At 41.6% G+C, this 14,383-nt stretch overlaps 1 protein-coding gene across 2 annotated transcripts in view; it reads right to left on the bottom strand.

Annotated features, from left to right (window-relative positions):
* Nucleotides 1-9,641: 9,641 nt before the first annotated feature.
* Nucleotides 9,642-14,383, bottom strand: part of glrbb (glycine receptor, beta b) — a 28,101-nt gene continuing 23,359 nt past the window's right edge. For both annotated transcript variants that reach the window (XM_070962622.1, XM_070962621.1), the window contains 2 exons: nt 13,441-13,733; nt 9,642-10,828 (listed from right to left, as the gene is read on the bottom strand). In XM_070962622.1, the coding sequence (XP_070818723.1) occupies nt 10,532-10,828; nt 13,441-13,733 (590 nt within the window). In that variant the 3' untranslated portion in view covers nt 9,642-10,531. The remainder of the gene's footprint in view (nt 10,829-13,440; nt 13,734-14,383) is intronic.

The raw sequence follows: 14,383 nt of genomic DNA, 5'->3' as shown, positions 1-14,383 counted from the left end.
TCCGTTCGGCGCGCCGGAGATCCTTTCAGCATCACACCCACAAGTGAGGAATGTTAATGAGCAGGCGGACAGAGACGAAAAGAGCCGAGCGGCGAACACTTGGCGACAAGAGGCTCCACATCCGATGAGAACAGAACCTGTGGTCTCATCTCTGCTTTGTTTTATTGGCGAAAAGACTGAATTAGGAGCAATTAGAGATGGAAACATTAGACACTGTTGATTCTTAACATCACAGGACCACTGTTTGTGTGCAGCTTGTTGATATTTTTGATAGCTGCCTGTATGAAGCACAGCCAGGAATCTCCAACCTTAAAGAGTCTTTCAAAAGGTCAATCTGTTTTCATCAAAGCACAGTTATCAAAAGGATTACCAACCCAACGCCAAGCACTTCACGTGGACTGACTTATCCTGTTTCTCCTCCACCAAGCCGCCACCAAATACGTTATTTCATTGCATGGGTTTACTGGGGTTGCAGCCATTATTCTAAACATCGGTTAATGTGCAGTTACTGTCTAGATTAATCACTCAGTCTAGTGCAAAATGTCAGTTCTGATTTTCCCAAGGTGACACATTCAGGCAGCTTGATTGAACAGAATGATTAAAGCAGCGGATGCAGAAACAGGAACTAGAGTATTTGTTGGCATGTTTGCTTGAAAAAGGGCTGAAACAATTAAGGGGTTATCAGAATTAATTTTCTGTCAATCAATGAATTGATGAATAGTTTCAGCTCTAAGGTTCATAGTGAGTGAGCAGGCAGATAAAGGTCACTCGGTCAAATGGATTGTGAGCCTATCAGACCTTAAAATAGGGTGAAAGTAAGAAAGCACTGGAGCCAAACAGCAGCAGCTTTATATCAGGCATATGAAAACACTCCTCTGCCATCTGTGTTTAACATTTTCAGACTGAAGATAAGTTCAAAAGCATCATTTCTGGAGGACTTACTTCTCCAGTTGGATTGAAAACAGTGCTTTTAACCATCTGGAAGATGTAATTCTTTCTCCTCTAATAGTTCCTGAATGCAAAGTGGAACATTACTGAAGATAACCTTAAGAGCTGCTGCTGACAACATCTCAGATGAGAGGCAATTTTGCAAAAATATGTATTGAACAGACAATTTGAATTGAGACCTTCAAATGTTTTTTAGTCACTTGAAAAACAAGTCGCCTCTAAACCATGTTAAAGGCCAACATTTCATACTGTGAAAACTCATCAAGTGCATCTGCTGGAGGCCATCACTCATGCCCTCCAGGAACAACCATCAGCTGAATCTCCTCTTTAACTTTGATCTAGCGCTTATTTCCACCCTCTGCATACAAATTCAGTGCAAATCTATGGCTTGTTGTAGCTGCCATTTTGAACAGGGTTAAATGGAGGAGCGCTGCTTCACAACCAACAGGAAATAAATGGCATGCCTGTCCCCTGGTTTTATGAAATGCATATCTCAGCCTGCACAGACAGGATGTATATTAATCATCAGGCGGTGTGAGATAGCAGTCTGGGAGTGAACTAATGAGGCTCAGAGTGAGTGGGAGCTGAGGGTGGTGGCAGTGAGAAGCAACAGATTTCAGCACCACGGACAGCACATCACATGTAACACCGGCTTCTTTGGAGCCTTCAGCGCCGCGAGGACACACAGGGGTGGAAACTTAGAAGAAATGATCAGTTTATTATAACTTCCATCATTCCTATTGATTAAAACACTGTAGTCACCAGAATACAGCGACACTGCTGCAATAAAGTGTGACAGCAAGAAACACAAGAGGTCACACGATCAGATAGGCTGCAAACAACAGTTCTGTCAGATCATCTGAACTGCTGTATTTGGAAACAACACTGAATAAAAAGAGAGATGAGAGCACCTCAAATATCAGCAATTATTCATAACTGCACAGAAAAACAGCCTGTGTGCAAAACTATGGCAGGTTTGGTCAATCTGGTCAAGTTAATCTGCAATCCTTTGATTTACAAGTCTGCAATTTCCAAATAGTTTCTTTCATTTCTGAGACTTTTTCTAGAGCCTAACCTTTCCTTAATACAATAAATATTCACACAGAAATAAGCAACAATTGAAGTTGCTTGATCATTATTTGTAATCTGCTTCAGTGAGACTGTGTGGACGTGGTGGACCTGAAGACAAATTTCACATTTTCATGTTCAGTTGAGCTGTCTTTCCCGAAATAAAAGACTCTTAAGGTCACTTTAGCGATTACTTAGTTGGAATGTATTAACAGCAGACTCACCGATCACTGACTCTGTTATAGTACAAATTTAGAGTTCTTTCCAGGACTTTTCTTGGAAATCAGTAAGAAATATTGAGCAGACATATAACATGCTGTGCTGCCAATAGTTTTACTGAGCTAATTCCTCCTATCAAGCCCTATCAACTAAGCAAAATTAGACTTTATCTGTTGCACTCTTCAACCCTGATTTCAAAAAGTTAGCACGCTGTGTAAAATGTGAATAAAAACACTTGCAAACAAACTGTGTTTGCAAACAACATTTAACAAGTTGTTCCTGAGTCCATGCAGTACTTTCCTTTATCCAATCATGCGTTCACAAAGTGGTGAACCTCGCTCCATCCTCGCTTATGAACGACTGAGCCTTTCGATGATGCCCCTTTCATACCCAGTCATGATACTATCACCTGCTATCAAAGAACCTGTTTACCTGTGGAATGATCTATACAGGTGTTTTTGGAGCATTCCACATCTTTCCCAGTCTTTAGTTTAGTCAAATTCAGAATAAGCAGATATTAAAGTCAATCAAGCTGGTGAGGTTTAACGTTAAATACATTGTCTTAGTACTGTTTTCATTTGCGTGTACATCAAATAAGGATCATCAAGCTATCAGATTTAGTTTTACTGACAGTGTTTAAACACAGTATGGGGCTGTACATGCACTGGACAGCCAAACCTTTGCTTTCTGGTGGTCTCATTAGAAATCCTCCTCACGGCAGAGCAAATTGCATGTTCAACCTGCTTGTGTTTCACAGACTCACATGTGTTGATCTGTGTGACCTTGTCTGGAGCTTCTGTCATGCATGGATTCACTCTACTGCTGCAAGATTGAAATGTAATTTCAGTTTGATTATCTTACAGCACATTCGGCAATGTACTGAATTTGCAGCCAGTGAGATAATTTAACTGTCACAACGCTGAAGAGCATTCTGATGAGTTTTCAGGAGTGAAATGAGACGAACTCATAATCAAATCATGAACCAGCCGGCTGTGTGAGGATGTTTACCTTTGAGCCAATTTAGACAAAATAATCACATGAGTGAGATGGAAATTTTACACAATGCTGATGAAAGCAGCTGGTCTTCCTGGAAAATCCAACACTTTGTAGCAGATAAAACCGAGTCTGTGACCTTTTGAGAAATGTTTAACCACTCAGGTTTGTGTGTCCCAGAAATCCTGTGGACTGCTTCTTAGAAAGCATTTACATCTCTGGCATTTAGTCGGTGCTCTTATCTGGAGGGATTCAGCACTTTTGTGTCTCAGTCAAGAGCTCTGCAACATGACACTTAGCGTGTGATGGACAAACACTGGCTGTTGTTGTGGGGATCTGACACATGACCTTTCGGTAACAGAAAGCATATTTTAATGATCCCCCTGCTGTCGTTAGCTGCAGTGCAGAGAAACAATGATAAATGTTACTGTGAGTATTCTCTGGAAGTCCATTAGGACTCTAAAAGGAAGCCTGATTACTTTACTCTCATCTACATTGTTTCATTCCACATTTTGGAATTATCTTCCATGTTTAGTCTGACCTTCAAAATTGGGTTTGTGAAGAATCTCAAGAGATTTGCTACCCTACATGTTTTTTTTATTAAAAAAAACGAAATGAGGTGAATACTCCACTTGGATGCAAGACAGATTTTACAGCTTGAAGTTTGAATATGTAGGTTTCATTTTGTAACTTAGATGGATATTTTTTAAAGATTATGTGGCTGTCTCATTCTTAAGTTCCACAAGCCTTTCCCAGCAAACACACATATACAGGCACTCACATTCATTAATACGTTTCCCATGCGGCTGAACTGCATTTGTCTCATGAGGTGTTAGCCATCAGGTGGCTGTGCTGCCCTCCAGGCTCATTGGCTCATTCAATGGAGGCATTATTTTTTGAAGTACGTGTATTATGTCATGTTGAACATTTAAGGCTCATCTCCCTCAAGACAAATAGAATGACGAGTCCAAATTAACAGCTGGACAAAAGAATGCAGGATATGAATTATACTCCAGGAAACAATGCACATAATGCATTAGGGATTAATACATTTGCATGCTTCTCTAACTCTGATCTATTATATAAATGCATGCATAAAACATTATTACCTCAGGCCAAAAAAAAAAAAAAAAGCTGTTGCCAAGTACACTATGCTATTAAACAGCTGAGCACACGAACACCCACAAACAAAATGCATGTTATATGTCCTACGGCCAGAACAGACTCAAACAGTAAAGATCAACAGAACGAGGATGAGGACCATCAGCAAAGCATGTCTAATCATGGACATTAGCCATTAAATCTGGGATGGGACACTTCTGACTTCCGGGCTGTATACAGTCCGCCTGGCCGTTTGATCCGGCCTGTGAGGCAATTAATAAAAACAAAAACAAAATCAGATCTATTAAAAATGCATCATGGAGATTATCAAGAACAGAAAATGCAGAGCTGACCTCTCCAAAACAAATGGACACGATTATTTTTACTGTTAAAGGCAAACCATTAAGCCTACATTAGTTCATGGGGACAGCTAGCAGTGATGAGCCACTGCAGCTACAAACATGCTAAACTGGATGAGCTACAGGGACAAATGTGTTTGGATAAAGTTAACGCTCTTTGGTGGAGTTTGCATACCAACAAGCAGCTTTCAAAAGACCGCATTCTGACACAGACAGTGTTATGCAGGCGAGCTTTGTGGTGAGCAAACTAATAGCTAAGAAGCTAAAACCTCATTCAGAAGGAGAATATGTGAAGTTATGCCTTGTTTCTGCTGCAGAGCTGCTGACACCAGACAAAATAAGTGTGAGTTTGTTTGCAATAATTCATAGAAATGAAGAAAAACCTGACATGGACACTCGGTGATAGCACGTGTCTTTGTGATCTGGCCTCCATGGTGGACATTATCAAGGACCTTTCTGAGCTGAACCTCAAGCTCTAGCAGCTTCTCAGCTCTCTGCTTTCAAATGTGAACTGATTTGAAGCTAAATTAAAGCTGCGGCGAGGCCAACAGAAAAGAGGAATCTCTGCATTTTCCTGCTCTGCAAGAACAAAAGCTACTGTGACGTCTGAATCTGCTGCTGACGTGAAAACCCCTTCAGACTTTTGGTGAGAGGTTTCAGGACATGAAAAGTAAACAAAGTAAACAAAAAGAACTGAACATATTTGCTTCATCATTTAATGTGGAACCTGCTGATGTGCCTGAAAAACCTACAACATGAAATCACTGAGCCGCAAAACTGAGTCTTGCAAAGCTTCAGTTCCTCTCAAGACTCACTGACCCAAACCTGGAAAACCAGCTGCAAGTACCATCATCATCATCATCATCATCATCATCATCATCATCATCATCATCATCATCATCATCATCATCATCACTACTATCAGACGCCTTGAAGAGAAGCAGTTCCAGCCATTGCATTAGAGGTTAGTGTGATATATGTGTTCAATAATTTAGTAAGGTCCTTGAAGGATGTTATAAAAATTAAAATGGCCCTCGATGGCAAAAGGGTTCCCCTCCCCAGATTAAAGCTAATCATTCCGCTCTATTTCGACAAGGCTTTGGTGAGTCTCTGTGTTGTGGAGTTGCAGTTGATCAGGAAACTGAAAACAGCAGCGCCTCTGTGACTTACAGCTGCTGCTGACATGACAGTGTCTTTGAGGCTGTTTGAGCATACAGTAAAGAGGTGACGTGAATACATAACAAGGTCTTTGGACACTCAGAAGTTGCTAAGCCAAGCATATACTGCCATTAGAACAGTTCTGGGGAGTTAAACCTGCAGGGATCGGTCCCAAGGTCAGAAAGAGTGCTGAGAGTGGACACTTTGACTGCATCAGCTCATGTCAGTGGCACTCAGTCTGTATGTTGCTTCTATATTTGTCCTATAAAACACTCTTTCAGCCTCAGATCAGATGGCAGATTCAAAAATAATGAGATAAAACCTTTGAAATCCACAAGTAAGTCACGTCAAAGTGATACCTTTAAAGGCTGTTATTATGCACGTTCATGTGAGTTTTAAGAGTGCAAAACCGTAATTCCAAAAAATGCCACTTTTAACAGATTCTTGCATTGAAAGTTGGGTTTGTAATTGGTGCCTCTATAAGTTACGAGTCGCATTTACATAAAATATAGCTTGAAGTTAATCACTGTGATTTTCAAACATCAGCCGGCAGAATTTTTGTGCTCGAGCTCCCCGAGATGAAACCACGCGACTGTGCAAATGTGAAAAGGTGTTGTGCCGTTAAACAGCATTCAGGAAAATATTTACTCATCAACAAGCGTAATAGTTTCCAGCTGTCTGCTTTCTGCATTTCATCTTTTACGTCTATTTTTATTTCCATCATCCTCTCGCTAATGATGCATTCCCCCGAGCTGCGTGCTGCTTAATGGTTTTCATGTTTCCAGCTGAGGAGTCCTTGTTTTTTGACCCTTTGGTCCTGAACACCCATTCAGAATATCCACTTCAAAACAGTAAAATTGTCTTCAGTTCTTGAAAATTGATTTAGAATTGAAGGAACAACATTTAGTTTGAGAGGGGGGTGTTGAATTTTACTGTTTTTGAGTTCCATTTTCCCTTTCTCTGCTGGTACCATCCGCTCTCCTCTATTTCCTCCACAATGAAGCTTTCAGACGTTATTTCACCTTCAACATTTCATCACACTGTCCCTCTTCACTCTGTCATTTCTCTGTTTTGGGCAGAACTAACTGTAATGACGGCACTCACAGTCACAGCTATTTCCCAGATTGGTTCAGTCCGGCTGGAACCAAACTTCTCGTCACTTTGACCTCTGACAGGAAATGGCATCCTCCACACTTTCTAGGCTTCCACATTTCCAGCTCCGCCAAAAATCATCCGCCACCAAGCGCCCACCGTGCCTGCATGAGACGGGGGTGGAAAATCGTGGCTGACCTGAAATCCACTGTGGCATTCGGAAAATAGCCTATTATGTCGGAGGGTTCAGATAAAACCGTGAAAATTCCCTCACGAAGGCAAGACACTGCAGGTGAAAACATCGGTTTTTCATGCACTGGCAAATTTTGAGATTTGGGGCTGTTTTGCATAACATGTCTTCATTTAGACAAGAGGAAAGAAAACATCCAAAATACACATTGAAGTGTTTATTTAATTAGACAGTGCTCATTTACATATTTAAACGCAGGAAACTTAGAGTACAAACCTATTTTCTTCATGTGTGTAATCAAATGGGCAAGTTTTATTTCCCTCTTCACCTGTAGAGTCTTATTTTTTGCCTTAAAATTCATGGAATTTTACAATCCACATCTTAAGATGCTGTTCTTTCAAAATGTTTTTTTCCTCGTTCTCTGAGCCAGAAATCTCCACTTCAGTAGCACTTACATGCACCAAACCATGTCCTCTCCGCTTTTATTCCTATCTCTATTCTGAAGGCTTTTACACAAGGGTTTCGTGACATATCATTCATAGCCTGAGTTTTATAACATTTTATTCCTAAAAACATGGATTTCTTTGTGGCTGTTGACAGTTTTCTGAGTTAAGAGTGATTAAAAAGAGATGAACCTGGCTTTATCTAATGTTCACATTTAATTTATGGAAATGCTAATGCAAATTGGGGTCATTTTTAATGTAATAATATCTAATTTGAATATTTATGCATGAACTGTCTGAAAACTTGTAATACAAGAAATAATTGTCTTAAGGACAGTATTCAGATGGGGACATTCATGGTGTCTTTTACAGCTGGTAGTTAACATTTTTACCCGATACACCTGCCGCGTCTCACCCTAAAGCACAAATATGATACAGACTGCAGAAGTCACTGGACGGTAGGTAATAATGGTAGATGGGATGCGGTCTAATGTTAATCACTATGGGATCAAAATAAGCTCTTGATTCTGAAAATTTGACGGACACACCGACGGTAGCGTTACGCTGGATGGAGCTTTTGATAAGGAAGTCACTGCTGACTGTATGCATTTATCTGTGAGGCCAGAAGAAGGTTGTAAAAGCACAACACTGATGTATGAAATCCTTGTTCACAGTAAATGAGCTTCCAATAAGCCCCGTGGCCTCTCCTCCCCCACTCTTCCTCCACTAATCATTGCCTGACTGTCATGGTGCTTTTTCTTGGTGGCCTGGGTGGAAGCCTGGTGAGAGGTCATGTTGGATTAGAAAGCACCCTGTGTGATATAGGTTACTGCACTGAGCTACTAGCAGGGTGCAGGGGTGCGGGGGTGGAGTGTGCCGACACACATGCACGCACACACACACACACACACACACACACACACACACACACACACACACACACACACACACACACATGAGTCACTCCAATGACAAGAGCTGCATTTGATACATCTACAGTACCGGTGGTGTTAACCATTAAGCTAAAGTGTTCAACATATTTTATGAAAAAGTAGCCGCTAAGATGCTCAACATCACTTCATATCTTCAAGGATTTGGACATTAATAATTAAGTGTAGTCCCACCACTGAAAATGTCTCATAATTCTGGTCTGTGGACCAAAAGGAAAAGCTTTCATAGCATATGCAGTGCCAGTATTTTGGCATGAAATGGGAATCCGACTCCTTTTGCCTCGCCTTCTGCCAGTATCATACTTCACATACACCCTGGCAGTACATCTGCCTCTGTCTCTCAGGAGAGAGCTTAGTCTCTTCATTACATTAAACAAATATAGATGTGACCATTGGAGGGCACTGCAAGGCAGAATCACTCTCATTTGAGATTCAGTCAGAGCTCCAATGAGTCCTCACATCAGCCAAAATTAAACACAAATCAATGCATTTTTCATTAGTCCGTGAGAACATGTGCTTCTCTCGATGGTTCAGGTTTCATCTGCAGATTTCAGAAGTCGAGTTTCAGTCCGACTCCCATTCTGCGTCTCAGCCGAGCGTTTGTTGTGACAGACAAAAATTCATTCCCATGTCTGTAACCATGGCAGCCGCAGAGAGGGAAAAAAGAGGTCCTGTTTTCTGATTTTGTGCAAACCAAAAAGAAAAAAAAAAAAAAAGCAGCAGCAATGACGATTTCGCTCTCCTTTGCATGAGCAACGCTGACCCAATTTGCCTCAAACTTCATTAATATGACCAGGTTGTCGTGACATAAGGTCAGCATGTATCTTGCTTCATTAAACCAGAGACAGATTTCATATGAGAAGTCTCACAATGATAGTCAGGGGTCATTTTCCAAGCAGGTTTGCATGAATAATAGATGGCTGGTTTGGCATATTGGGAGAGGTCAAGCCTCGGTGGAAGAAACAGATGTGTTGTTGTGTGATGCCGGGATACATGTCGGCAGAGCGAAGGCAAGATGCTGGGGATGCAGATGATTTCCAGCTATTTCAAGTCAAAAGTGCGGGGTTGAGTGTGAATCCCAAACCCTCCAGCTGCACTTTTCACAAAAAACCAAACAGTGTTTAAGAATTCAAAGGTGTTCAACTTTAATCACAGCAAATGGTGAAAAGTCATTTGATCATTTATTGTCTTTTTTTTAAACTCTGCTTGTAAATTTCACAAACACATGGTCACAGCTCACGAGTGACCCATTTACACACACTACAGGTGGGAGATGTCAGACGTTACATTGGTTGAAGGAGTGGCAGTGTCACATGACCATCTGGACAGGAGCAGAGTGTTTCAAACGTTACACTTGTTGAAAGAGTGGCAGTGTCACATGACCCTCCGGACAGAAACACGGTGTTTCACGTACCCACTTATCTTTTCAAGAGCAAATCATAGTAAAATTTACTAAATACTCTGTATATATTTAGATTTTATCTCCATAGACATGCACACTTTTTAACATGCAAGGTAATTACAGTTACACTTTGCATTGAAGCTTAAATAAAATGCTTTAACTTATGAAACTCGGGGACAAACTCCCGCTTGGCAAGGGCAAAAAAAATCAAATAGCTATTTACAAATGCTCTTTTATAGATCTGTGCATCTTCTGCTCGGTCTTAGTGGATTTGTTTGCACACCATTCGTCACAACAGCTACATCTGCAATCCTGCGTTAGTCTCTCCAATACCATTATCAATAAATAAAGTTTTTCAGTACAAGATGCTATAATATCCTTTTTTAGATAAATAAAGATTAAGTTATAATCATTTAATACACAATGATGGCAGCTGGCTATTTCTATGTGAGATAAATGTAGTAATAATAATAATTCTCTTTTCTTGTCTGCGTTCATCTTGTATGGCTAAGATTCACATTTCTAACTGTTCACTTTGGAATTCAAATCAATCAATAAAGAACTCATTTGGAGTGAAGTGGTGGGTTAATAATACAAGATAAAGACAATCACAAGTATATGGACCAGTAAATCACATTGAAGAAGAGGAAGGAGAAGGGGAAGAGGGCTCGGGCGTACAGGTCGACTCTTTTGGCAGCGGAGGGGATGACTGGTTTCGGGGGAGGAGGTTTCTTGTTGTTCTTGGACTGGGATTTGCCGGCAGCGGCGCCGGTGTCGATCGCCTTCCCGTAGCAGTCAAAGTTCGACAGCTCAAAGTCCCGCGGGAGCGAGCCCACGATGCTGAAGTCGTTGGTCCGCAGGTCTGACTTAGAGGTGCAAACCTTCTTGCAGCGGGTCTCTGCCACCTGGGTGCAAGAGAGCAACATGAGGGACATCAGAGCTGATTATTCTGCAGCATTGCATTCACTGCATTGCATGTATCAATCTGAAAGAGACACCCTATCTACACCTTGCATTAAACATCCTGATTATGATTTAACCTCATTACATTGACACCTGATATTAATGTGTCCATATTGAGATCTGATTGCTCTGTCCAGCCTCTTCCTTTTTGCTCTTCTTCTTCTTCTTCCCTCTTAAAACCTCCTCTCACTTTAACGGGTCCAAAACAGCAAGAACAAAACAAAGATGGCAGCCATCCATGAAGCTGTGCCATGGACTTTTGATTTCCTATCAAAGCAGGGAAAGAAGCCGTCTTCAAACAACCACAATGCTGAAGACGAAAGCAGAGAATGCTGTTTTATGCTGCTGCTGTGGTCAGTGCCATCGCTGCACAGAGGACGATCTGGGAACCCAGTCAAGACTGGTGGGAGACGATGGTGATGGGTGTCAAATGTTGTCATTTGCAGAAGACTGCGACCAGTGTTATCTGGTTTTCTTGTGACTGGATCACAACCCGTCCTCAGTATGTCTCGGGTGCATGCACAGCTTGATCCAGCCAAGCACTATCACGGAAAACATATTTTAATGCAAGGTATAAAGGGGGTCATATAAAGCAAGATGAGATTAGGCTAACAGTCTGCTCCGCTGCTGGCAGCCCCTGAGGCAGCGCAACCACACCAAAGTGTTAAAGCTCAGCAGCAGCTCAGCCCCTTTGCCCCGTCTACTGTGCCCAGCAGCCTTAGCGGTCTAACCTTTGTCCTCCTTACCTGCCTGCCTGTTTATGACACCTGCCTGCTCCGTGTTTAGTTCAGTTTGCCATTGCTGATTTACGACCGGTCACTGACCTTCGCTCCAAAGGCTGACAAACGTCTTTTTTTTCTATCTGATCTGTGTGCTACTGGATTGTTCCATAACACCACTTCATCAGGGCGTTATGATGGCGCTAATTTCTTTCTGTCTGCAAACATTACATAACATGAAGATTTAAAATCTGCTAAAGCTGTTTTTACTGGTAAAACACCTGCACCCAGAACAGATCTGTTCCTTTTTGTCCCCTCTCTCTACCCCTCCATCTCTCCCCTGCAGGTTTATCTTTGCATCTATCTGCTGTGCACTGAGCCCTTTTTGAACCACAGACATCTGACAGTTTATCTACATATCTGCTATTAATCAGCTTTTCAGTCTCTCTGTCAAGTGTGAAGGAGTTTAAGACTTGGCCTCATTTAAAAAGCACTGAAAGAAACAACACCCCAAAATTAGGCTGTAAACAACATGCATTTTGACGTTCTCTGGAAAGAAAGCTGCAGGAACTACATCTATTACAATGCGAAATGTGGTCTAGTTTGTCCTTGGTTGTGAACCAAACTGCACAAATCGTCATGTAGAAACACTCCCTCCTTTATAATCACACGTTGCATGTGTAACAGCAGCAATGATGTCTCTTAAACGTCACATCCACGCTGCAGGCGGGCTTCATCTTAACATTTAAATGAGGCTGTTTGGGATCGTTGGAGTCGATTGAAAACAGACTAAAAACCCAGTAAAGGAGCTGTTTGATCCTGAAGCCTGGACAGAACTCACGCTGATACAACAAAACTACTGTTATTTTAAGAGAAAAGAGAGAGGAGCCAGAATTAGATTTGCTTTGTGCTCTGCTGTGTTGCCTAATATGGTTCTTCTATCATCCAGGGTCTCATAGCCCCTCTGTACCCTCTATGTGCTTTCATATCAAGCAACCAGTACTTATGAGAATCAGCAAAAGGATGTAGTTTAATGTCATCCAAAAAATCCCTTTCATCAACTTCCCTGAAGGCCTGCAGGGTGAACAGGATCTAATCAGACTATGGATGCTTACTCACTGAAGTCATTAAGCTCATTAAAGCTTCATTATTTTGATTTGGTCTTGACAAGAAAACCCATTAAACCTCAATGGAATAATGTAATTCTCTCAAACCAAATGTGGTCCAGACAAACGTGGATTTAGAGGTAAATGAATTTCAATTAGGCGTACAATTGGAAGAGCTGTGCACCATACTGATGTCCATGTGAGTGTCAGACTTGAGTCCTGACTGAGCTGTGTTTACAGTGTGTGTGCGCTGGAGACAATGCCAGATTTTAATGATTGGATTTCCGTGTTTTGCATTTAGATTAGATCTCTGTGCCTGAGGATGTTGGATCTGGAATATGCATGCTGCCATTGTGCTGTGTGTCACTGTAGGTGGGAGGTTGCATAGAATCATTTACATAAACACAGACATGCAAACACACAGTGCGCTCTCAAAGCAACAAAAAGGCACCGTCACTGAAATGCTGTGGCGAGCATCTACAGCATCATTACTGATATGAACTCATTTGATTACATACTTAAATCATATATAGAGCAGTGTGAAGAGTCCTCATAATTCCACATTACCATGATCACTGAAAAACATAAACATAACTAGCCTTTGGACCCCGAGCTGTTTTTGCTTGACAAACATGGAGTTCAATGTTCAATGTTTGACTGAGGAAGGATGAAGAACACACACACACACACACACAAGCACACTCAAGATATCAAACCAGATCTACTGACATGCAAGGTGCTGACGTGAAGCGGCGTCCCTCCGGTCCCGTTCACCGTGTTGTTCCGGGCAGCGGGGCTCTTTCCCGCAGCCTTCTCCTTGGACGCCATCTTGGCCTTCTCGGCCTCGATGCGCTTCGGGCTGTTCAGCATCACTTGAACCACAGCGTACTCCACCAACGAGGCGAAGCCAAACAGCAGGCAAGCGATGAGCCAGATGTCGATGGCCTTGACGTAGGACACTTTGGGCAGCTCTGAAGCCAGGGAGGTGCACTCAGAGGACAGCGAGAGCACCGAGAGGATGCCTGAAGAAAGAGGTGGACAAGTAACCTTGTCAGTCAGCAAAGTGAGAGGAACTTGGATTTTTCCCACATCTCTATTCAAAATATCTTTCTTCTGCACTTCCTTTTTCTGTCCTGCACTGTCTACTTCTTGTTTGATTTCTATTCTGCTACTCCTGTACCTGCATTTTGGATTTGATACCTATAAAGAAAACCGTTGAGTCATCAAACAACAGAACAATTTTTCTAAAATGCATTAAAAGAAGCTGCCATATAAGAACTTATCAATGTAAGAATTTTAATTATGACTTCAATCTTCTTATGTGATTACAGAATAAGCAAAACAAGACAATAAATCAGGCGTTTTTGATGTTTGGTGCTACAGACAGATTTCAGTCTGTGCCGAAAAGGATCAATACTCAGCCATGATTGTCAAGAGACACCACTGACATAGACAGTCTTTCTTATGTAGATGAAATGCTTGTTTCTGCTGAGGAAATCCATTTGATTAACCTGCTGCTGAGTGAAAAAAATTCCTCTTCAAAACTCAAAACACTGAACAGATGCTTCTTCCAAAATGCACAGAAGCCGTAATAAAATGCTCACATCCACACAGTTTCTGAGAAGATGAACGCCATCTTTACCTCCTTTATTAAGACACCTCCAAGAGCTTT

Source organism: Chaetodon trifascialis, chromosome 5 (assembly GCF_039877785.1).
Source record: "Chaetodon trifascialis isolate fChaTrf1 chromosome 5, fChaTrf1.hap1, whole genome shotgun sequence".
In the NCBI taxonomy this organism is placed as follows: domain Eukaryota; kingdom Metazoa; phylum Chordata; class Actinopteri; order Chaetodontiformes; family Chaetodontidae; genus Chaetodon; species Chaetodon trifascialis.
The sequence above is the reverse complement of the archived record's forward strand: the minus strand, read 5'-3'. Positions and strand labels throughout refer to the sequence as shown.